The sequence below is a fragment of the Sceloporus undulatus genome, chromosome 1 (assembly GCF_019175285.1).
Source record: "Sceloporus undulatus isolate JIND9_A2432 ecotype Alabama chromosome 1, SceUnd_v1.1, whole genome shotgun sequence".
Classification (NCBI taxonomy): domain Eukaryota; kingdom Metazoa; phylum Chordata; class Lepidosauria; order Squamata; family Phrynosomatidae; genus Sceloporus; species Sceloporus undulatus.
In genome coordinates this window covers 77,941,015-77,964,583 of record NC_056522.1, presented here as the reverse complement: position 1 = coordinate 77,964,583, position 23,569 = coordinate 77,941,015, and the positions used below count along the sequence as shown (strand labels likewise).

At 41.0% G+C, this 23,569-nt stretch overlaps 1 protein-coding gene across 2 annotated transcripts in view; it reads left to right on the top strand.

The window, feature by feature from the left end:
* Nucleotides 1-23,569, top strand: part of PACRG (parkin coregulated) — a 308,951-nt gene that overhangs the window by 142,687 nt on the left and 142,695 nt on the right. For both annotated transcript variants that reach the window (XM_042474688.1, XM_042473864.1), the window contains exon 3: nucleotides 13,232-13,403. In XM_042474688.1, coding sequence (XP_042330622.1) covers nucleotides 13,232-13,403 — 172 coding nt within the window. The remainder of the gene's footprint in view (nucleotides 1-13,231; nucleotides 13,404-23,569) is intronic.

The window sequence follows — 23,569 nt, the reverse complement described above, 5'->3', positions numbered from 1 at the left end:
CAGCATTTTCCAGACTAGTAGCCATATCTATATCTATTATAAAAGTTAGCATAGTTTTCGTGAACCATCTCAGATTAACCTTGTTTCCTCCTTCAGTAATCATATGAGCATAGTAGGCAAAAGAGCATCTTGAGCATATCAAAGATCATAACATTACTATGGCCGGTTACATACCGGCAGTTTAGTGCGTGTTCGCCACGCACTAGGGTTACGAAAGGGCGGTGCTTGCCCGCCGCCGTGAGTACGTCATGGCCGCGCCGCCTTTAGACGTTGCGGCGCGTCCATGACGTACTAGCTCCGCGCTAGGGCGCTTAGTGCGCCCTGGACACGAAGCAGGAAGGAGCTCCATTTCGGAGCTCCTTCCGGGTTTAGTCCGCTGGGCGCAGCCATCTGAAGGCTGCGCCCAGCGGACTAAACGAGAAAGGGGCCAAGCGGCCCCTTTCTCTGCTCCCTGCCGCCGCGGGGTGTCCTTGGGGCTTGAAGCCCCAGGGACACCCCTTTTCTGGCTGCGTTTTGCCGCTTCCCCGCAGCCCGAAAAGCGGCGGATCGGGGCCTCAGCGGCTGCCGGTGTAACCGCTGAAGCCCTGATACTCCGGGGAAAGGGGCGGGGCCAGACCGCCCCAAATTGGTGGTCTGTATCCCGCCTATTAGATTTTGCAGTATTCTCCTACTTGAAAAGGACCATAAGATAGGCATATGGTTGGTTGAAAAACTGTACTCCCCTTGTAATAAATTCATAGATGAATGTCAAATTTAGAAACATTGCAGGGGTCTTCAAGGTCAAAGCTAGCTCTAATTCCCGCTCTTTTGTCTCATCAGGCATTTACTATCCCCTTCCTTACATTTAATCCATGACAGACTTTTTGAATAGTTCCTACAATTATGATTATTTTCTCAGTTAGCACAAATAAAATAATCCACAGAACAGTCAAGCTCAGTGAGTTTCCATAAGAGGGAAAATCTGTTCCCTTTCCTCCAGCATAGTCAGGAAATGTCTGACTGCCCCACAGCCAGTTCCAAGTGTTGCTGGACTCTCATTCTTACCATTAGCTGTCATGGCTAGGGCTGCTGATTGTTTCAGTCTAACATCATCTGGAGGACATGATTCCCATCCTTGCATTGAGTTAAACACACACATTTGGGACCTTTGGTGTTATTGACCAGGACCCCTGACATGAGCCTAGAGACTGAAGACAGGGAGTGGGCACATCATATGGTTTGTAATCTTTCTTTTCCCTGGAAAGTTATTGAGGTCCCAAATGCATCTCCTCCTGTCCTTGTAGTTGTGTGGTTATTGATGTCATTCCCTAGTGTTGGAAACTTCTCTTCTGGTCCTTCTCTTTCTCTCTCTGTCTTCTTATTTCCAAGATTTGTAGGAAGACAGTTGTATTTCCCACCAGACCTCTATGGATCAAAACAGCTGGGCCAAAAAGTCTGCCATCGGATCACATTGGGGGTGTGGCATTTAGATGACCCCCCCACCCAAATGTATGGAAGCTGTGCCAGGGCTGCTTAAAGCATCCTAAACCCAGCCCCAAAAGGAGTGGGAAAAATAACCCCTTTTGCCGGCTGGATTGAAAACCATGGTGGAGGCCCGGGTTGGGCCAGATGCGTGTGGACGCTGCGACCTTGGCGCAAACAGTGCCAGACTGACAGGAGCCCACTTCATTGATCCCATCTGCTTGAGGCCTTTTCCCCTTTAACTAGCCTGTAATCCTCAAGTACAACTGAGGATGCTTTCCTATTGCCAGAGTTCCATTGAGATTCAACTGGCAACTTCACTGGTTTTTCAACAAGAAACGGGATATAAGAAGGTGAAATTTGTTCTTTAGCTTAGACAACAACATGTCTTCTGAAGCTGTAGTTAGCATTCTCAAAAGGGAGACTTTTCCTTATTCCTCAGGATCAGAGCCAGCAGCAGCAAATCAGGTGCCCTTTCTCACTGCAGTAGGGTAGGATTAGGTCTCCTCCCACCCTTTGCTGGTCCACAATGTGAAAATACGTAGCTGGAGGCAAAACCAAATGTCTCATATAAACTGCATTACTCTTTTTCAGGAAGATTGTACCAGTGCATCTTGTAAGCTTCTTACTATGCTGTATATTCTTGGGAAAAAGTTGTTTCGCTTACACAAACAATGCTGTTTAAAAACTGTGTCCAGTGTTTTTAAAAGTGCTTGATGTAGCCTTGGTTCTTTTGTATCTAGGAATGAAAACAGTATTTTAACATACTTGTACAATGACAAAATAAATGTTCTTGAGTGGCAGAAAACCCCAACAAGGAAGATCATAGATTTGACTGAAATTAGTTCAGTCTTAGATGCTTCAGTAAAAAGGCATGCTTTTCCTTGGTGTAAGAATACCAGTGTTGATATCTTCACCATTCAACATGGAGTTTTTGTACAGAAAATAGAATTGTCTATACAGAAAATGTTTTCATTATAGGAAATTAATCTTCTGTACAGACTCTACTATTTTCTGCACATTTTCTTCTGTAGAATACATCCAAAATTTTGGATTGGCTTCAAACTCCACATTTTTGGACAATTACTCATTATTAAGTGTTACAACAAAATTTACAACAGTGTAGATCCCTGTCTTGTCAATGATGGACTGAGGAACTGTTATGTCATTGGGTCTCCAACATGTAGATTTTATATGTACTGTACACCTTTGGAATGCAGTGCTGAGGAAGCCTATATTAAATTCAAGCACTATGAGCTTTTTCTGGAAGTATGACTGTGTAGAAGTGTCACATGCTATCTTTCTTTTTCTAGGGTCATAACTCAGATTATCAGGATAAAAAGGGAAATGTAATGAAATCCAAAGCATCCCCCCCCCGAGTTCCCCCAATGCCTTCTTTCTATAAACACTAAAACTGTCCAAATGGTAGAGGAGATGGGAACCTTCTACTTCCCTGTGACTGAAACACTTTCTAGGGTTTTCTGTGATGATGCCTGAGCATTGGATCATAATTACTTCAGCCTTTTTAGGACTGTAAAACAACATGATTGACCCAGTATTGACTTAGGTATTGATTTACCTTGGTATTGTAAATGATGAACCTGCCAGTTGTTTGTTCTGAGATGAGTTGTATATTTGTAGCTGGAGGAGACTGGCAGGCGCTTCCAGAACCTGCCTCCAGACTCTATGCCAGTGATGGCAAGTCTTTTAGAGACTGAGTGCCCAAACTGAAAGGCGTTCCTGCATCAGGTGTCACCTGATGCCAGGGGGAGGGACTTCCAGGGGTGAGATTTCCCCAGAGACAGTTAAAGGCATGGGAGGGCGGGGAAGAGGAGGAACAAGAACATGCCTGTTCCTCCTCTTCCACCACCCTCCCGTGTCTTTAACTGCCTCCAGGGAGGCAGCTAAAAGCATGGGAGAGTGGAATAAGAGGAGGAACAGGCGCACACCTGTTTTTTCCTCTTCCCCTGCCCTCCCATCTCTCTGCGTGCCCTCAGAGATGGCTTTGCATGCCAAAGAGGGCACCCTGCCATAGGTTCGCTTCCACTGCTCTATGCCAATAGCCAAGACAGCCTTTGGATCTCCCCCCATCTTTCTTGAAATACTTACAGGCCCTTGCTGACAGTGGTCCTTGTTTTCTGTTGCCTAACAAGAGTCATAGAATCATAGAATCGTAGAGTTGGAAGAGACCACAAGGGCCATCCAGTCCAACCCCCTGCCATGCAGGAAATCTCAATCAAAGCATACCTGACAGATGGCCATCCAGCCTCTGCTTAAAGACCTCCAAAGAAGGATAGAGTGTGTTCTACTGTTGAACAGCCCTTACTTTCAGGAAGTTTCTCCTAATGTTGAGGTGGAATCTCTTTTCCTGTAGCTTGCATCCATTGTTCCGGGTCCTGTTCTCTGGAGCAGCAGAAAACAAGCTTGCTCCCTCCTCAATATGGCATCCCTTCAAATATTTAAACAGGGCTATCATATCACCTCTTAACCTTCTTTTCTCTAGGCTAAACATCCCCAGTTCCCTAAGTTGTTCCTCATAGGACATGGTTTCCAGACCCTTCACCATTTTAGTCGCCCTCCTTTGGACACACTCCAGTTTCTCAATGTCCTTTTTGAATTGTGGTGCCCAGAACTGGACACAGTATTCCCGGTGGGGTCTGACCAAAGCAGAATACAGTGACACTATTACTTCTCTTGATCTAGACACTATACTTTTATTGATGCAGCCTGAAATTGCATTGGCCTTTTTAGCTGCTGCATCGCACTGTTGACTCATGTTCAGCTTGTGGTCTACTTGGACTCCTAGATCCCTTTCACATGTTGTCTCCTTAAGCCAGGTGTCCCCCATCCTATATCTGTGCATTTTATTTTTCCGCCCTAAGTGCAGTACCTTACATTTCTCCGTGTTGAATTTCATTTTGTTAGCTTTGGCCCAGCTTTCTAGTCTATTCAGATCATTTTGAATTTTGATCCTGTCCTCTGGAGTATTACCTATTTTTCCTAATTTGGTGTCATCTGCAAATTTGATAAGTATCCCCCCAATTCTGTCATCCAAGTCATTGATAAAGATATTGAATAACAATATTTCTCTTTCATCTTTTTCACATAAGCTATACCTATTTTTGGCTGTCACAGGAATAGGGACCTGAATGCTGAAAAAGAAATCAAAATCACCAGATTTATTTTTTTCTGCTATGAATTCTCACTTTTCAAAAAGATTTGGCAAAGCTGTATTAACATGAATCATCAAGAATTTTGAAAGGTATAACATGCTCTTAGATATCAACATTTAAGGGATGGTTTCTGTCAAGAGAGGAAAGGTAATTTGAAAATAGAGCACAATCCTATGGCTTGTATATATGGAAATTCCATTGAATTCAATGGATCATACTGTTGAATATGTACAGCATTACAACTTCTATTGCTCCTGGTGTTAGCGCCTGTGTAAGTCTCTTTATCCAACTAGTGGTTGTGCCTTTATGGACATGATCTTCAATTCTGAAAATCTGACTGCATCTTTGTGGATACTGCGACGTTGTGCTAGAATGCTAGCATTAAAATGGGCTTGCATTCTCTGTTCTGGTATTTAAAAGGTTGTTTAAAAGATTGTTGTACCAAAAAGAAATCGTTCCCCTCCCCAATTATACCAAGACAAAAAGCCAAATTTGTTGTACTGTTTGTATCCTGGGGTGATTCCCATGTCTGCACTCATGTGAAAACAAATGGGTCATTCATGCAGTTGGATAGTAGACAGTTCTATCAATGACAGCCATCCAGGAAACCAGCTATCAGGAAGTTGCATGAATAACTTTTCCAAGCACTGTGAATGACCCATTCCAACAAAAAGCTTTCACATGGGGATTTGGAAGAATATGTTTGGGAGACACCCCCTAGATACTAAACATTATGTCAGAGTTCTAACACCATCTTCATTGCCACAACAACAACGGGGAAAAATGCAAACATAAATTAACAACCCACAAATATTTTTAAAAACAATGGTCCAGTATACTTAAAAAGAGAAATAAACTGTTCAGTGTCAAAGTAAAACAAAGCAAGATTTTTACAGTTATTTCTATAATTATGCTCTCAAAACAGTATCAGATAATATGCAGTGTTTCTTGGCAGATGTTTTCAAATGTTTTAACCTACTTTAAAACCTATACTTGAATATAACAGGAAAAGATTTGATGCTTTTATATTCTTTTTAAAGTGCCTTAGCGTAACCATTATAAGCATTGGCCCAGCTTTTCTCAGGGGGCATTCCCACTTGGCTTATAACGCGACTTATTTTGCAGTGATTCAGATTTGGGTTTTTTTCCCTAGTCTGATTCGATTCTTGTCCATCATTCCCATTTACAGAAAGGGTGAAAAATGATTCGGGTCAATTTACCCCGCATTCATTCCCATTTGTTTTACTCCTGTGGTATTTTAAATCAGTTCAATTTGCTCCTCGTTTCCATTGCCTTTTTTAAAAAAAACGAGCTGTCAATCAGTACGTACTAGCCTAACGTCAGCATGTCGTCACTCAATTTGCATCAATTTGGGTTGTTTTGTTTTGTTTTGTTTTGTTTTTGCTTCCCTGTTCCCATTTGTGCCCATTTGTGCTCTCCTTTTTTGGGGGGGTGGGTTTTTTTTTTAAACAGCCAATGAAAAGCCATCTTTAGGTGTTGCGCTCAGGAAGAAGGTGGGTGGGAGGTGGGTGATGTCAACCATATGTCTTCTCTTGTTTGTTTGTTTGCCATGCAGTCCTGGCCAGAACAATGGACCGGAAGAGAGAAGGCACCTCTATTTACCGCAAATCCCTGGAAGAGAGAAGGCACCTCTATTTACCCCAAATCCCTTTGCCTCCCCCATTGCTGCCTGGGCTGTTTGGGGGGAAATCAAGCAGGCATGTACTGCAAAGCCCATTTGCTGCTCAGGCAAAGGTGAAAAAAGAAATAAAGAAAAAAGAAAAAATAAGTAAAAATGGTGTTCAATGGCTCTCCTCACACATCGGTCTATGAATGTGGAGCAGAGGGGAGGTTGCAGGGGAAGTAATGTGTTTACTGCGTTTGGAGCTCAATGTAGCACGATCGCCTTACCTTGCTTCCCACTCCACTGAGGGAAAGGCTATGCGAACGGAAGAAAATGGTGCTGGCGATGCAGAAAGAGAACAAAGAGGGTGACACCCCCAGGCCAGCCCCTTGAGTACTGCTCCTCCCATCCCCAGGTTCCCGAATCAGACACCCTTTCATTCCCATTTGGATGCCGTGAATTAGACTCTGGAGGCAAAGGATAACTCGCTTTAAAACCACTGGTTTTTTAAACCAGTTTATAAGCCTATTAATCGGATTTTTCAAGATAAATCGAATCAGATTCGAATCTCAATGGGAACGATTCAGGAGCAATGCGGGTCAGATTCAGGCTCGAATGGAAACGATGCACCCATAATTCACATCCAGATCCGCGTTATAGGCCAGTGGGAATGACCCCTCAGACATTCTGTTCAGCACTTCTGTCTCCTTCCACCCAACACCATGTAGGTCTAGCCTGTAAGTCAGTCGGCAAATTATTTACTGGAATGTAACATATTTTATGTACTTCTTGTGGGTTCAGTGGTATTTTCAGTTTTCTCTCCATTTCCCATTGTTCTTCTTCTTTTTTATAAAATGCTGCATTCTTTTAATCTTTCTGCAGTCCATTTCCCCAACATTTTCCAGTTTCTACCTCACTGAAGTTTACTCCAATTTTATTTCATTTTTTGAGTGTTAAACTAGTTGGCACTGAAATACAGTGAACCCTTGTTATACGCTGGGGTTTGGTTCCAAGATCCCCCGTGGATAACAAAATCCGTGGATGCTCAAGTCCCATGAAATATAATGACATAGCAAAATGGTGTCCCTTATAAAAAATGGAAAATCAAGGTTTCATATTTGAAATGTATACTTTTTTGGAACATTTTCAAACTGTGGATGCTTGAATCCATGCATAGAAAATCCATGTATAAGAAGGGCCGACTGTATTTGTTTTGATACTGGATTCTTGCTGTTTGATTTCTTTCTTTCAGCTCATAGATCCCCAGCTGAATAGAAATAAAGCATAAGTGTTCATACAAGTAGATTTGATGGCTTCTCGTTACCTCTTTCCCTAGTTATTTCTGTTTTCCACTCCCTCACAAGTCTGATTATCTGCTCTCACAGGTAGCAGTATGGCTATGTTAAACTTATATCAAAACTAATTTATTAAAATTAACTTTCAACTTACTTTAATTTGGTTTTAATCAAAGATAGATAGACAGATAACTAGAAGGAGGATATCACCACAAAGCAAAGTATGCACAGCTTGCAGAAGCCTCCCTATGTTGGCAGAGGCTAGACAGAGCAAATGTGGATTTTCTTTCTGAAGAGAAATTCTTTTTGAATCTATTTTTTCTCTGCTGAAAAGAGGATAAAAACCTGGGGAGAAATCAGTCAACACTTTTTGAAATTATTACTATTGTCCCTTGAGGCTATAAATAAATTGAATTAAACTGCCATTGAGGAACTCTGTGTTCCATCTGCCTGCCATAGGAGAACTCCCAACAATTCAGTCTTTGGCCTGTTACAGACTGCCAAAATAAAGCTGCTTCGGGTCCCTTTGGAGATATGCTATTTAAATGATGCATGGGTCCTAAGAGTCCGGAGGTCACACCAAAGCCACACTCTATTCCTAAGCACTGGACTGCAGCTTTGGTGCAGCTTCCGGACTCTTAGGACCCATGCATCATTTAAACAGCATACCTCCAAAGAGACCCGAAGCAGCTTTATTTTGGCAGTCTGTAACAGGCCAATGAAATAGGAGGGATGGAGAAGCAAAAAGAGGTACTAGGACCTCAATGGAAGGATGTTTTGGCTCAAGTAGGCTATTGTTTTCTAGTTAGAGTGTACAATCTGAACTGAAATAAGTGTGAAGCTTTGATCTCAGGTAAACTGTTTGGGGTTTTTTGTTTGTTTGTTTGTTTTGGTTAATAAAATTGATCAGATCTGAGGTGAGCAGAACTGCCCAGTTTAGTAAACTGATAACATCCTTGAATTTTGAAAACATTAACTTGCCCAGTTTGTATGGATGGTCACTATTATTGCTCTAATAAATCACCTGTTGGCATTTTAAATCACCCCTGAGTGCATTATTGTTCCAGGACTTGCAGCTGAATGCTAATGTTTCTGCAGGGTAAGCAAGATTAGTAGATGACTCTTTCGTTAAAACATTCAAGTAATGAAATGAAACTTTGGGGCGAATTTTCTAGGCCCTGGCAATTTTGCTGCTGAATTTGAAAATTGATTTCCTTGAACAAATTAATGTATATAAAATTGACCTGTAACTTTTGGCTTTAGAGTTCACTTTTCTTGACTGATCTACTGCTCTGTATATATTTTGACAGTTATCTGTCAATGATTCACTCACTGTCTTGTATCTAATCTTTTCTCACTAGTCTACTCCATCTATAAGAGACTTGGGAGAAATTATCCATTTTATGTGAGAATGTGACATGCATATGAGAATATGTTAATTATCTACTTGCTATTTGTTTTTGTTTTGTTTTTATATGTAGCTGTGGATGAGAATATGCTAGCATTATTTTAGTAATTTTAGTTACTATTATTTGTGATTAATAATCCCGGTGCTAATTTGGATTATGGTAGATGAACAGCAAGCTTTTTGGATTGTGGTTGATGAATAGCAAGATGTGACATAATGTTATTGGGGTTTGAAGCAGTGGGTAAGCTGGAGCTACTTTCTTGTTAAAAGTGAATTCTATCCTATATGTAGCTATTTACTTTGATGCACATAGTGAGATTTAAAAAATCCTCTAGATGCCCTTGTTGTTAAGAGTTAAATTGGCAAGTGACTTCCTTGAAATCCCTGTCTGGAATTGCTACTGTACAGTTGAATTTTCCAAGAATCATTTCAAACCCAAGTAATGTCTGAATAATGACAGATAAAGATCATGTTCCAGTCTGCCTCACAGTTCTGAGACTGAAGGGGTAGGAGTGAGTTTCACTTTCTGCATGGTACTAGGCAACAGAGAAGACAATATAATAATAATAATAATAATAATAATAATAATAATAATAATAATAATAATAATAGGATTTATTTATATGCCGCCCAATCACTGGGAATCCGGGCGGCTTACAACAGAGGGGATAATAGACGGTTCCCTGCCCTCAGGTTTACAGTCTAAAAAGACATGACACAAAAGGAGAAGGGAATGGTGAGAGGGGAGGGGATCAGATCCAGCATTCTTCTCTCCCTCTGAGGCCTGGACCAAAGCAGATGGACTGGAAGGAGGGCTCTTTTCCTTAATCGAGGTCAGGCCCGATGGTGTTGGGTCTGTCCTTTCACTCTCTCCCAGGCAGAAGATGACAGTTGGAAGGAGGGAGGGGAAAGGTTCAGAGTAGCTGCACTTTAACCACAATCATCTGGTAGATCAACTGGTACCAGTTGACTTAAGTATTACTATAGACTAGATAATTATTTCAGCATCTGTTTAATCAGGTGCTCACACTGTGTTTGGTGGTCCCTGTGTAGGCTTGTCTACAGCTGCATGGTATGCGGTAAACTCCTGCGACTGTGAGAGGGTCTTTCCGGTCCTTCGCTGAGCGCAGCATTTCCTGAATTTTCTTGGTTGGTTTCTAAACCATTAGGAGGTTGTGCTTCTTCACCACTTTGCCTATTCTGTCTGTGACTCCTTTGATGTATGGTAGAAATACCTTCCCTTTGGGTAGTTGCTTGTCTTCACTCCTCTGGGTTTTTCAGGGTCTGGCAGCCCTTCTGATGTCTGAGTTGGAATAACCATTTGCCTGTAGAGCCCGGACTAGGTGCTTCAGTTCATCTTCTGATGTAAAAGACTGTTGTGCAGTGTGTTGTGGGAAACTTTGTGAGTTTGACATTGATTATTTTGTGAAGGATTATGAGAGATACATAACATTTTAGTGCTAATAAACACTTTATTATTAAAAAAAATCAATTTTCCATTGGGAAAAAAATGACATAATAAATGTCGAGCCCTGATTTTTGGTGATAAATACCAATCCTCTACTTCTTTTTTGAGTTTTTGGCTTATATTGCTGTTGCTTTTTGCATGTTCCAATAAACTTTTGTTATATTTCTATATGAAAAAAATAAAGGTGCACAGAGCTGTTGCCAGTGTCTTAGCAGATAAAGTTTATGCAGCCAAGGTGTTTTTTTTTAGTTTTGACTCTAACTTAAGTGTACTTTATAAGGAACTGAAAAAATTAGAAGCATGTTGGAGGTGTAAAAAAACAAAACAAATGCTTGTTTTGGACATTTGCAAAGTGTTCACCTTTTAAAGCTGAACAATAAAGACAATAGTAGAATTTATTTCTAACATACTTCAGGTTTCTGTGTTGTGGGAGGTTATTAAATGTGCAAAATGAAAGACAGTTAACTTCACACCCGTGCACCAGATTCTCCAAGAAATTCATTGATGCCCTTTTCCATGTGTTACCACCTATCCACCACTGCACACCTATAGGAAAGCCATATAATAGTAGTACAATTCAAAGAAGTTTCGTAAATCTAATCCATGATTGACAATTTCTCATGAAAAATATGTCAGTGCATTGATAGCTTAGCCCACTATAAAGCAGGCATATTACTAATAAAGTTCCTATCTCCCTGTATGAACTGGCCCTGGCTCTGAGATCATCAGGAGAGACCCTTTTCTTAATCCTACCACCATCACAAAACACAGTTGCTGGGGACACTAGAGAGGGCCTTCATGGTGGTTTCCCCTAGTCTCTGGAATTCCCTTCATAGAGAGGCCAGAATGGCCTCTTCCTTGTTGTCTTTCTGCTGGCAAGCTGAGACCTTTTTGTTCAGATAGGCTTTTAAAACAGAAACTCTTTAAAGAACCTCCTATGGCTGTTGTACTGTTTTAAAGTGTATGGTTTTTAAATGCTTTTATCTTTTTTTAATAGTATTCTAGTTTTAAACAAATGAACTGTATAAACTAATGATCTGATATTGTAATAGTTTAATTCCATTTTAATTGTCACTTCTGTAAGTTTTTAATTGTACTGTGCTTTCAGGAGACTATCACACCGGCGGGGGGGGGGGGGGGGGAATCAGGGGATTAAAAAGGCCTTTTCCTGGGGAAGTCATGCGATTTTCACACACATCATGATCTGAGAGGACTTATCCCAGGAAGAACCAGGAAAATCCCGTGAATTGTTTGTTGTTGTAGCATTCCTCGTTCTCCCTGGGATACGTCCTCTTAGATCGCAACATCGTTGGACAATCTTCACTGTGATCGTGTGACTTCTCCAGGAAAATGCCTTTTTAATCCCCTGATTTTCCCATTGTGCTAAGTCTTCTTAGATTGTAAGCCACTTTGAGTCCCAATTTTGGGAAGAAAGCAGGATATAAATAAATAAATAGAAGAAGAAGAAGAAGAAGAAGAAGAAGAAGAAGAAGAAGAAGAAGAAGAAGAAGAAATAATATAGACAATGATAAATAATGGATACTGTGGTCTGATAAAGTAAAATAAACTTCACTTTAGTGTGTAAAATGAATGCAGTTGCTTTAAACTGAACTATTAATTGGAGGTGGAATTCTTAGATGTTAAAATTATTTAAAATATGGTCTGCAACATGGTTGAAAGTTGGGGAAAATGCAGATGCTCCATTTGATTGTTTGACACTTTATGAAAATAATTAAAATGTCAAAAAAGTTTAGTAAGTATAGAAAATAGTTTCTTTGTCCTTTTATTAAATAGAAAGATACAATAAAGCCAAATGATAACATCTTCAGAATAATAGTATGGATTATGATTGCTTAAAGAAGATGATCAATATTTCTTACACATTTTTTCATCTGATAAATTCTTTGAACAAGCAGATTAAAGGTGGACCATTCATATGTATAATGTTAGGAATAAATAGTATTGATTTGAACGTATCCAATTTGATCTTTGTTTGTCACTAGTATGTCTCAATTAAATTGTTGTATTATAGCTATGTGTAGTAGCTGTATGTTCACAACAGCATAAGTAATTAGTATAGTGAATTTTTAACAGCATTAATGCACAGAAATTGAATTTGTTTTCAGCTTTAACTTAAAAATTGAGACAGCCATGCACTTGATGAATCAACTTTATTAATAATGATTCAGTGTCTTATAATCTGCAACCAGCATATCAAATAATATTTGGATATTAAAAATGATAAATCAGCTTTAAAAGATTCATAGAATCATAGATTCATAGAATCGTAGAGTTGGAAGAGACCGCAAGGGCCATCCAGTCCAACTCCCTGCCATGCAGGAAATCTCAATCAAAGCATCCCCGACAGATGGCCATCCAGCCTCTGTTTAAAAACCTCTAAGGAAGGAGACTCCACTACACTCTAAGAGAGTGTGTTCCACTATCGAACAGCCCTTACTGTCAGGAAGTTCCTCTTAATGTTGAGGTAGAATCTCTTTTTCTGGAGCTTGCATCCATTGCTCAGGGTCCTAGTCTCTGCAGCAGCAGAAAACAAGCTTGCTCCCTCCTCAATGTGACATTCCTTCAAGTATTTAAACAGGGCTATCATACTAGATTTTCAAATAGACTATCAAATTAGATTGCTAATTTGGTTCTAGTGGCTAAGAGCCTCAGGAATCCATCATCATTACAGTTGGCATACTTGAATATCCTAATAGACCCTAAATAGTACACCACTACCATGAATCCTTTTGGATATCTATATGTTTGATTTGTACTTTGTTTTCTCTGTGTCATTTTCAGGTAGAAATTGAGAAGCTGGACTATCATCACTATTTACCACTGTTTTTTGATGGGCTATGTGAAATGCAGTTTCCTTATGAGTTTTTTGCTCGGCAAGGCATCCATGATATGCTGGAGCATGGGGGCAACAAGATCCTTCCTGTCATTCCTCAGATCATTATCCCAATAAAAAGTAAGTTTATATGTGAGGAGAAGCTAACACTGAAGTTCTATAGTCTAATGATTTGACAAGTTGCTAATTAAGCAATTAAGCTGAAGATGGCAAATCTGATTCAGTGGTGCTTTCAAATATACATTTGGTGGCCTAGACCCATAGAACTGGGCTGACTGTCTTGTCTTGCACTTACTGTCATGCCACTCTTGGCATGCAAAAAGTTCAATGAACCATTTTTCTTTTCTTTTTTTCCCCCTCATCTTCCCCAACTGTTATGTGTAAATAGCTTAAAAACTAAAGGAGAACACTATAACAAAACAGATTTCTACTAAACCGTGAAGAAGAAAATGATTTCTTCTAGAACATGGCCACACAAAAACCCCACAAAAAAAAAACCCTATAGATGTCAGTAGCTTTGGCTTCATTTCCTGGTTATTGTTGTATCGTATTGTTAAGTGCTTTTGTTGTTTTCTTTCTAACCCCATCTTCTCTCAAAATTATATCTCTCTTTCTTAGGCTGTGCATGGAACCTAGGCCCACACTCCATCATTGTAATAACCTTTCCTTTCTTCCTTCTTCCTGTGCTCCAGCTTCAGTTCTTCATGAATTAACAAACTGTAGGTTCCCATTGCATCTCAACAGAAAAATTAAGGTTACCTGGCAGGACCCAAATATCACTTTAAGGGCCTGGCAAAATTAGTCCCCAGTCACACATACCTCAATCCCATCCTATATATACAATCCCATAGTTCAAGAAGGGAAAGTGTGAATTTTAAGTGTGAAATTTAAATCTGAATATTGTACTATGGTTCCCTACTGAGACTTTTCAACCAAGACCTGAAACTCCCTCTTTTTTGCTATTTTAGTTCATCATGCCTGAAGAAGAGCCATATAAAACATGCTATTTTGTAGCTTTTTGGTTGTTCCTAATGATGTATTATCCTTTCAGATTTTTTGTAAATTATTGCATCAACATGGATGGAAACATTTTACAAATAGACTTAAGTTGATTAAAAGCTTTAAAAAGGTAGGTGGCATAAGAGAAATTCACCTTGGAGCTGTCTGCACAGGCGAAAACCTTGTTTTCACTGTGACACTAGTGTTACCCGATCACATGTCACATGGAAACGTCCTGTGAAATACTGTGGGTTTTCCTCATTAATGTGTCTTTGCTCCGAAGCTGATAAAGTCGTGGGAAGCCCCAATGTTTTCCCCAAACCCTAGTGAAGATGAAGTTTTGTGCCATGTGAACAGCTGAATTGGACCTGAATTGTGCTGGCCAGATATTTGCATGCCAGACACCATACCATTCCCATTCCCATTCCCATGCGGAGATCACAGGGAAAGGGGATGGCTTCTCTTTCAAGCCACGGTCACCAAGGCCATACCTCTAGGACCTCTGTGGGCAGGTTGTCCAGCATGCTGCTATTTCTTTGAAGGGTGGGCTCACCTGTGCAACCAATGAGGAGAGAGGGCAGAAGGACACCCTAGTCACATGGCCTCAGGACCGCATCATGTGTTTGGGGTATCCCTCTGCCCTCTCTCCTTGTTAGTCGCAAGGGTGAGCCCACCCCCTGGAGAAGCGGCATCATGGTTGGCAGCTTGTCCATGGACCTCTTGCAAGTAGAACTGGAGTGCAAGTAGAACTGGAGTGACTGTGGCACTGGGGACGGGCCATCCATGTTGATGCAATGTGAGCCTAACTGGCCTGTGCAAACAACGCTGCACCGCCATTACAGCTGGTCCACGGCCAGTTCCACAGGAAAATGCTCCTGACTGGCCCCTGATTTACAACCAGTGCAGACAGGGCCCTAAAAACAATCAATATTGTGTGAAATATTTTTAAAACAGCAATTTCCCATTGGAAAGTTGTTTGCATGGACATGGTTGAAGGTGAATCTAAAATCTTTTTCTGATAAGTATTATTATGAACTGAAAAGAATCAAGAAAGGGATAACATAGAATTAATTTAGGTTTTAATAGGACAATTAAGCTACCCAAATGTATTTTAGACTTCATGCAATTGCCTTTTATTGTTTCCCATTTTTTAAGATACTAGCTGCTGTCTGTCTGGCCATAGATGATGTATTTTTTTTAGAACACATGGAAGCATCACAAGAAGAAGAGAGTAATTCAGAAAAAAAAATATTGATGGCCTGGGAGGACTGGTATATCAAGAAAGGTTAAAATACTGTATAAAGATTACAGCACACATATGTTAAGTTTGTAAATATACTGTCTAGAGAGGTAAAGGTTCTACTTGCTCAAGTACTTAAATCAATACAAAGCTGTCTTTCTAAAAGAATCCAGATTCAGCTGTGATCCCCCCCCCCCCTGAAATCCAGCCCTCTGTACTTGTAGGCTTTTCCAGATCAGCTGGAACCCTGAAGGGGCTGGAAGCTGCACCTTGCAGCCCGTGTGTTTCAGGCCACAGTTACAAAAACCAGCTAAAGCTCCTTTTCTGCACTAGATGAATGATGTTATGTTGCGTGTCATATGCACTATGTTGTTGTCGTCAGGGTTTCTTGGCTTCTCATTTGCAGCCATTTCCTGCAACTGCATGAAAAGAAACATCTTCCTTAGAATCTCATGGAAAGGAGAGATAGAGTTGTGTGTCATCAGCGTACTGGTGACACTGAACCCCAAAACTCTGGGTGACCTCTCCCAGAAATTTCATATAGATATTAAACAGTATGGGGGACAGAACCAAGCCCTGAGGGAGACCTCAGGATAGTAACCAGGCCATTGGAACAGCTTTTGAGCCTGCTCTTCCAAGAAGGACTAGAGCCACTGTAAAACAGTGCCCCCAAACCCCCTCTCAGAGAGGCAACCCAGAAGGATACCATAATACTGAAACCTGCTCAGAGGTCCAGTAGAGCCAGCAGGGACACAGTGCTCTTGTCCAATTCCTGTGTAGGTCATCTACCAAGGTGACCAAAGCCATCTCTGTCCCATAACCAGACCTGAAGCCAGATTGAAATGGGTCTAGAAAGTCTTCATCCTGGAATGCCCAGAGCTGGGAACACAACATATCCTCTAATACCTTATCCAAAAAAGGGATATTGGAGACTGGCTGATAGTTCTCAAGTATAATGGAATCCAAGGAGGATCCCCCCACCCGTTTTTTCAAATAAAGATTGAAGGAGCTTGGTATGTTCATTTTGGTGAAGAGAAAATCGAGCAGTGACATGACCACCCTCTTTAAATACTTCATGGGCTGTCACAAAGAGGAGGGAGCAAGCTTGTTCTCTGCTGCCTCTGAGTGTGGAACTAGGTGTAATGTTTTTGTGTTAAATGAGAATGACTTTTAATTGGACATTAGAAGGAACTGATTGACAGTGAGCTTCAAACTCTATGGTTCTTTCAGCTTATGATCAATGTCCTTGATTATTGTTACTTGCCTTCGGGTCATTTCCAATTTATGGTGACCCTGGACTTGTCTATGTGGCTTATAAACCATGAATTCCCCTGGGGCTGTGTGTTGTTTATGTTATCCAGGTCCAAATCTCTGAAGTAGGTCTGGGCTCTTTACATCATGCTGGACCCAATTTGGGGTTTCCACCCCTTGTCCCACATTAAAAGTTGTACCTTTTGGTCTGGGTTATCCAGGCAGGGACAGCTGGTTTCCTTCTCATGTGGTCCCTGTGAGTATCTCTGCCGAGTCGCTCTACAGACATGAGTCGCTCTGAGGTCAGAATGAAGTGCAATGTGTTACACGAGCAGTGTTACTCATAATATGTCATTTCCTCATCTTAAACTTTATTGTTGTTATCTTTTCCCCTCCTACAACCTGTTTCTCCCTTCTGTCTCTACAGAAGTTATCTTGGGACTTGTAGTTTTCAATAGAATATGTCAGTTAGACAGATTTGGCCTTCTAGTTAAACTGCACAGGTGCACACTCTCTGTTCTGAAGAAGACGCTGGGCCACCAACTCGCTGTTGAGAACATTGCTTGTTCTACTCTGACACTGCTTCTCATTAATTTTGCAAAGCCGCTTTATTTTTTTGTTGTATGTCTTCTAGTCATTTCCAACTTATGGCAACCCTGTCACAGGATATTCTGGAGCTGAATATGTGTCATTCCATGGTTGTGCAGGGAATCAAACCTTGCTCTCCAGAGTCATAATGCAGGACTCAAGCTGCTATGCCACACTGGCTGTCACTGCAAAGCCTCACAAGTTCTAAATGAAAAGTGTGCACAAATACAGAAAGAAGAATCTTTAAATATTGTCAAGGGTGTTCTGCAATCTAGTCTCTTTTCCAGTCTGACCTATGTCTCTTCCAGTGCAAGCCATAGTTATAAACTGGTATGTCAAGAGAGAGAAAAATTTGCACATTATGCTAAACAAACCATACATGGAATGTCCATGATTTTTTAAAACTTCTTCCACAACCACCCTGTTTAAAATCTGAGAGCATGATCATGGCAGGGTTGAGCACTTTTATATCCTACTGATTTCAGTGGAAGACCTGTCATATCTCAGCATAGCTCTCTCCCATTGAAAATAATAAAGCTAAGGATATCTTGATTATGTTAAAACCAAAGGTTTATTTTAAACAACATTTTCCTGGATAACTATCTTGAAGGATGTAGAATAGTGAATCACTGACATTCAGTAGTCAAAAAAGTACATTTGCAATTACCATGTCTAAATTGAATTCTGTAGCTCTGAAAATGTCTGTTCGGCAATTCTTGGTGTTGCAAGAATTTTCTTGTTATTATTTCCCATCACACATACCTTTTGTAAGAAGCTGCTACCACACATATTTAAAAGGAGGCTTTCTACATTCACATCTGGAGGGTGAATTCAAACCTACACCTACCTCTTTTAATGTAGAAAGAAATGAAAGGGAAAAAAAAGGTTGGAGACAATTGTGCAAAATAGGAAAAAAATTGGAAGAGGTTGGATACAGCTGGAGGGGAGCTCTACAGTAGAAACGAGAAACAAAATACTGATGTTAGAAATATGGCGAGCAGCTGGGGATCAAATTAGCAGAAGGAAATTAAATTGAAAACCCACATGGACATGGACAGCGGATGAAGTGAAATGTAGGGCAGAATAAAGATAGGCAATCAGAAGAATAAAAGAAGCAGAACAAAATTGACTTGCCACTAAACTTGTTGCACCATTGCAAGATTGCACAAGAACAAGTTATTTTAACATTCAAGGCATGTTACTTTGAAACCAATGGCTGGCGAAATGATAACGTTTTGGATCTCCTGTGTTATGTGTGTGTGTTTTTCTGCTCAAGCTGTAGAATATATTGAATCCATTAAAATAGCTTTGTGGAGATAATCAAATTGCTTCCAGCTGTTTTGGCCTAATACAGGGATGGGCAACTTTGGTTGATGCAGGAGGCACTGTTAGAACTCAGATCCTGCTATAAGTAGCACCCAGCAAAGTGCCACTGAAATTTGATGATGTAGTAGTAAAAGAAAGAAGACAAATACTACTGGTTTCTGAAAATCCTGCACAAAAACAAGGTGTGTGTGTGTGGATCTTGTTTTAGAGACTGCAGACCTTGTCCATTTATGGGAGAATTAGGCGGGTTACAGACCGCCCGTTTGCGGTGGCCTGCACCCGCCCCTTTCCTCGCTGTATCGGAGCCTCAGCTGCCAGACCGGCAGCCTCCGAGGCCCCGATCCGCCACTTTCCAGGCCGCGGGGAAGTGGCAAAAGGCCACTTTCCCGCGGCCTGGAAAGGGGTGTCCTTGGGGCTTCAAGCCCCAAGGACACCCGGCGATGGCAGGGAGGAGGAGAAATGAGCCGCTTGGCCCCTTTCTCCTCTGCATCGCTGGGAGCAGCCATGTAAAGGCTGCGCCCAGCGATGCAAACCCCAGAAGGAGCTCCGTTTCAGAGCTCCTTATGCCGCGGAAAGGGCGCTCTAGGCGCCCTTGCGCGGCGCAAAGATGTCACGTCCATGCCACCTCATTTGGAGGTGGCGCGGTCGTGACATAATGGCGGCGGCTGTATGGAACGGCTGCCGCCATTTTGTGCACGCTCCCCGCGTGCTATGATTGGGAGCGTCCAGAAAGGATGCTCCTTTCTAAACCTAGTACGCACAAAGCGCATACTTTTAGGCCCACCTGTAACGGGCCTTAGTGAATATGAGGGATGAGGATCTTCTGGCTTACCAAACACAGCCTGTGGGGATACTCTTCCTTGTCCACAAGGTTCTGTAATTATTACCAGCTGATTAATGTTTGGAGATAAGTGATTATTAAAATGTAATTTTAAGTACCTGACAGAACTGAGCTGCAATTTGCCTGCTTCTAAAGCTGCTGTATGGTACTGAACTGTGCTGCTAGGGCTTACTTGTCAGCAGACTTTCAGAGAAATGAACTCTGCTCTGTAGCTTGATAGGAAAATGTTGAAATTGCCTACGTTTGAGTGTCCTTCTGGTGTCCTTAGTTCTACCAAGTTTCAGTTCTCAAGACGTTTCCCAAATTATACTTCAGCCCTTACACTTAAAAAGTCCCTCACCTTGAGATATATATTGAGCAATTGACAGATTAACAGTGCAGTCCTATGTACATCTACTTTGAAATCCTGTTGCATCCATTGGAACATAGTGCCAGTGAATTGTGGATCGGATGGGATTAATCATTAAATTTGTTTATCTGATAGTAAGCCATGTATGCATGTTTAAGATAGGTAATGAAGTATTCAATTGAAGCTCCCACAGTTACAGCTGTGGCAAACAATGAGAGGGGGCCAGGTTTTATTTGTCACAAGGCTACGTATTTCCTAACTCAAGACTTCTTTCTCTGTACAGGTTTTGCAAAATTGTATTCATTATTGTCATCATCATCTTCATGTTTTTGGCCTTTCATAAGAATGTATTGTAGAATGCAGCCATATTCCCTTGTATAAATATCAGTTTATTCTAGAGAAGGTGGAATTATTAGTTTTACAGTATTTGACATCTTGGAGAAAGACAGATTCCTCCAAGCTGTCCAGAAAAAAAAAAATCAGCTCAGATTGGTTTCTGTCTCTTTACTCACTAGATGTCTAAACCATTACTCAAGTGTACAGAAGACTTTTAAATGATCCAGAACAGCTACAGCAAAGGACGAAAGAGATACAAATGAAAATGCTTTTGTTTGGTCACACTCAGAAACACTGAAATATGAGGGGAACTCTTTTTTTTTTCTTTCATGTTCTAGAAATGACTGTATTTACTACTGAATATCTCTGTGGGTTTTTTTTTTAAACCTTTGTTCTGGCTGTTCCTTTCTATTAATATTTTCTTATATGGCCTTAAGTGAAACATCTGGTAACTTCTTTTTGACAGAAAAAAAAAGATACAAAGAACAAATAGGATGTTCAAGATCAGGGGTTGGCAACCTATGGCCTGCAGGCCGGATCCAGCCTGGTGAGGCCTTGGGACTGGCCCCAGCTTGGTCCTGCTGCCAATTGCCGCCCCCGCCGCAGCTTCCATGCCGCTCCGGGCGCCATTTTGAGTTCGGCTCCCTAGTTGTCTGAGGGACAGCAACCCGGCCCCTGGCTCAAAAAGGTTGCCTACCCCTGTTCAAGATGATCTAGAATTAGACTGAGTAGTACTAGCTTGCATTCACAAACAAAATGTTTGTGAATGCAAGCTAGTACTACTATCTAATTTACTCTGCTTTCATTCTTATGTAAATCAGTTTCATAGCTGTTATTTTTGTAATTATACAAGTATTATATCATTTTTTCTATCTATGGTGGAGCAAAGGGGAACTGGGCAGGTGGAATCCTTTATTCCACAATACATAGTACTATAAAGAGATATTTTAAAATTAGGTTATGTAGTTTTGATTTGGAGATTATTTTCATTTGTACTCAAATTCATGACACTTTTTTTTTTACATATGTACACAATGCCAAATATGAAACGTGTGCATATATAATAACAGGAAGAGTCATACATATGTCTTTCCAGAACTTTCAATCTGATCCTTTCATTAAAAGATATGACAGAATTGGCATCCAAAGAAAAGTGGTTGCTTTACATGTGTGAGATCCTACATTCAATATTGGACTTCAGCTGTTAACATTGTCAGATTATCAGCCTAGAATATAGATTTTCTTTCAGATCTATGATGATTAATAGCACAGATTCGTCTTGGAATCTGGCTGTTATATGAATTGAGACTTAATGCAGTTTGACATCACTTTAAATGCCATGGCTCTATCTGATGGAATCCTGGGATTTGTAGTTCGTTGTGGCACCAGCAGAGATGGTTAAATAGCATGCAAAACTACAAATTCTAGAATTTCATAGCATGGAGACATAGCAATTAAAGCTATGTCAAACTGCATTAATTGTGCAATGTAGATGCATCCTGTGTTCAGACAACATTCACTGACATGAAGGTGGTGTCTCTCCTAGCCAGAATATTCCAGGAGCAGCCCAGAGTATTCTGGCCCCAGAGCTGCCCTGACAACCTGCCGTTACAAGGACCTCTGTTGCATCACTGAATGGCTGTTCACACATGCTGTAGCACATCACTGACTCTGAGGTCAGAACGAGGTGCCCAGCATTGATGACATGACTAGGTGTCTCATTCTGAACCCAAAATGAGCAACACAACGCAGTGGAGCCTGTGCTGGCTGGCACAATGAGATCTGCATGCCAATAGCTGCCTGTTGCTGCAACACAGAGTACGTTTTTCAAATATGTCATAAAGGTGATGTACCAGTTCCAGTGCTGAATTGGTGGACATCGTCCAGACTTTTCACATAAGAACTAGAGTTTGTGTTGTGTATCATCTAGGCTCCCCAGCAAAAAGATGGGGGGTAGGGAGAGAGAGAGAGAAGACATTTTATTTTATCTGGCCAATGCAGTCAGGGCTGAAGAGGATTGGATAGCTACTGTGAAGCAGAGTTTCACAGAAATCTATCTTGACCGGTGCAAACTAATGTGAATTTGGCTGAGGCAGAGCAAGAAATCCTGAGGTCTCACAGTTACAGGCCTTGAATATAGTCTTACAAAAACCAATGGCTGATTTGATGGTAGAAGTGATAATGGAGGCATGCCTTAAAAATTCGGTTCCCCCCTTCTTCATGATCAGTTCAGGTTCAGGGAAGCAGACAAGCAGCTCAACCCACATTTCTATCCATTTTATGGAAGAGCTTCTTTTGCTTGTTCTTTATATGTGTACTGAATCCTCCTTCTTCATGGTCTTTATGACTCACACAAATGGGGTTATCCTACGTCTGTGCAGTGCATCTTTCAGAACTGTCTTGAGTGTTACATAAATCTATATATGTTTGAGAGGAAAATGCTTCCTCTCCCTCTTTCTCTCATTTTCAGGGCAATGAAAATTGTGACTGACCAAAATTCACGCTAACATTTTGAGTCATTCCTTCTGCTTTTTGGAGTTTAGGGGACGTCTTCTTTATTTTAAGTGGAGGTTTAGTTCTACAGAAATGGTGGACCTCCTCTTGGCAACTGCCTTCTAGTGGCTGCCATTCTCACCTCTCTAACACTTCCCCAGCAGAGAGCAGCAGTAGGAGCTGCTTGGAAAGATATGCATACAGTAGTAACATCGTAAAATTAAAAGGGAGAGAACCACCACGCCTGTCACAGAATCAGAGTAGAATCCCATGGGGCAAAGGGTCTCCAGAATCAGCAGGTCACCCCTACTTTTCCTGTTTACCTTCAAGTCAAACACTCTCACAGTGTCCACCTGGTGATAGCTGAAATATTTAGCTTCTTGGCTACTTGCTTGTTTTGGTTGTTTGTACATGTACTGATGTGGATGTGGTGAAAAACTCTAGCTGTGGAGCTTCCAGGAATAGCTGTCTTGATTGAGATATGGTATGGAGGACACAAAGGTGTAGTCTAAGAATGGGGATACAATCTCTGTCAGTGATGGTGTGGTCAAACCAGAGCAGACTGCCTTAGATGGAGAACCCATGTGATCACTTTCACTGCAGGTGGAATGTAATTTGTTAGGTATATCGCCAAGGTGAGTTATTTATGCAACAGAAGCATCTCACTTTCTCTGTTCATACCAATCTCCTTGGTAGTGCCACCTGGTTATAGCCACCTACCTCTGTGCTTGCCTTGATGTTATGCCATGTTCTATTTAAGAAGGTGTCTGCTTTTCTATTTATTTCCCTTGACAATCATTCCATATTCAGGATATATATATATATATATATATATATATATATATATATATATATATATATAT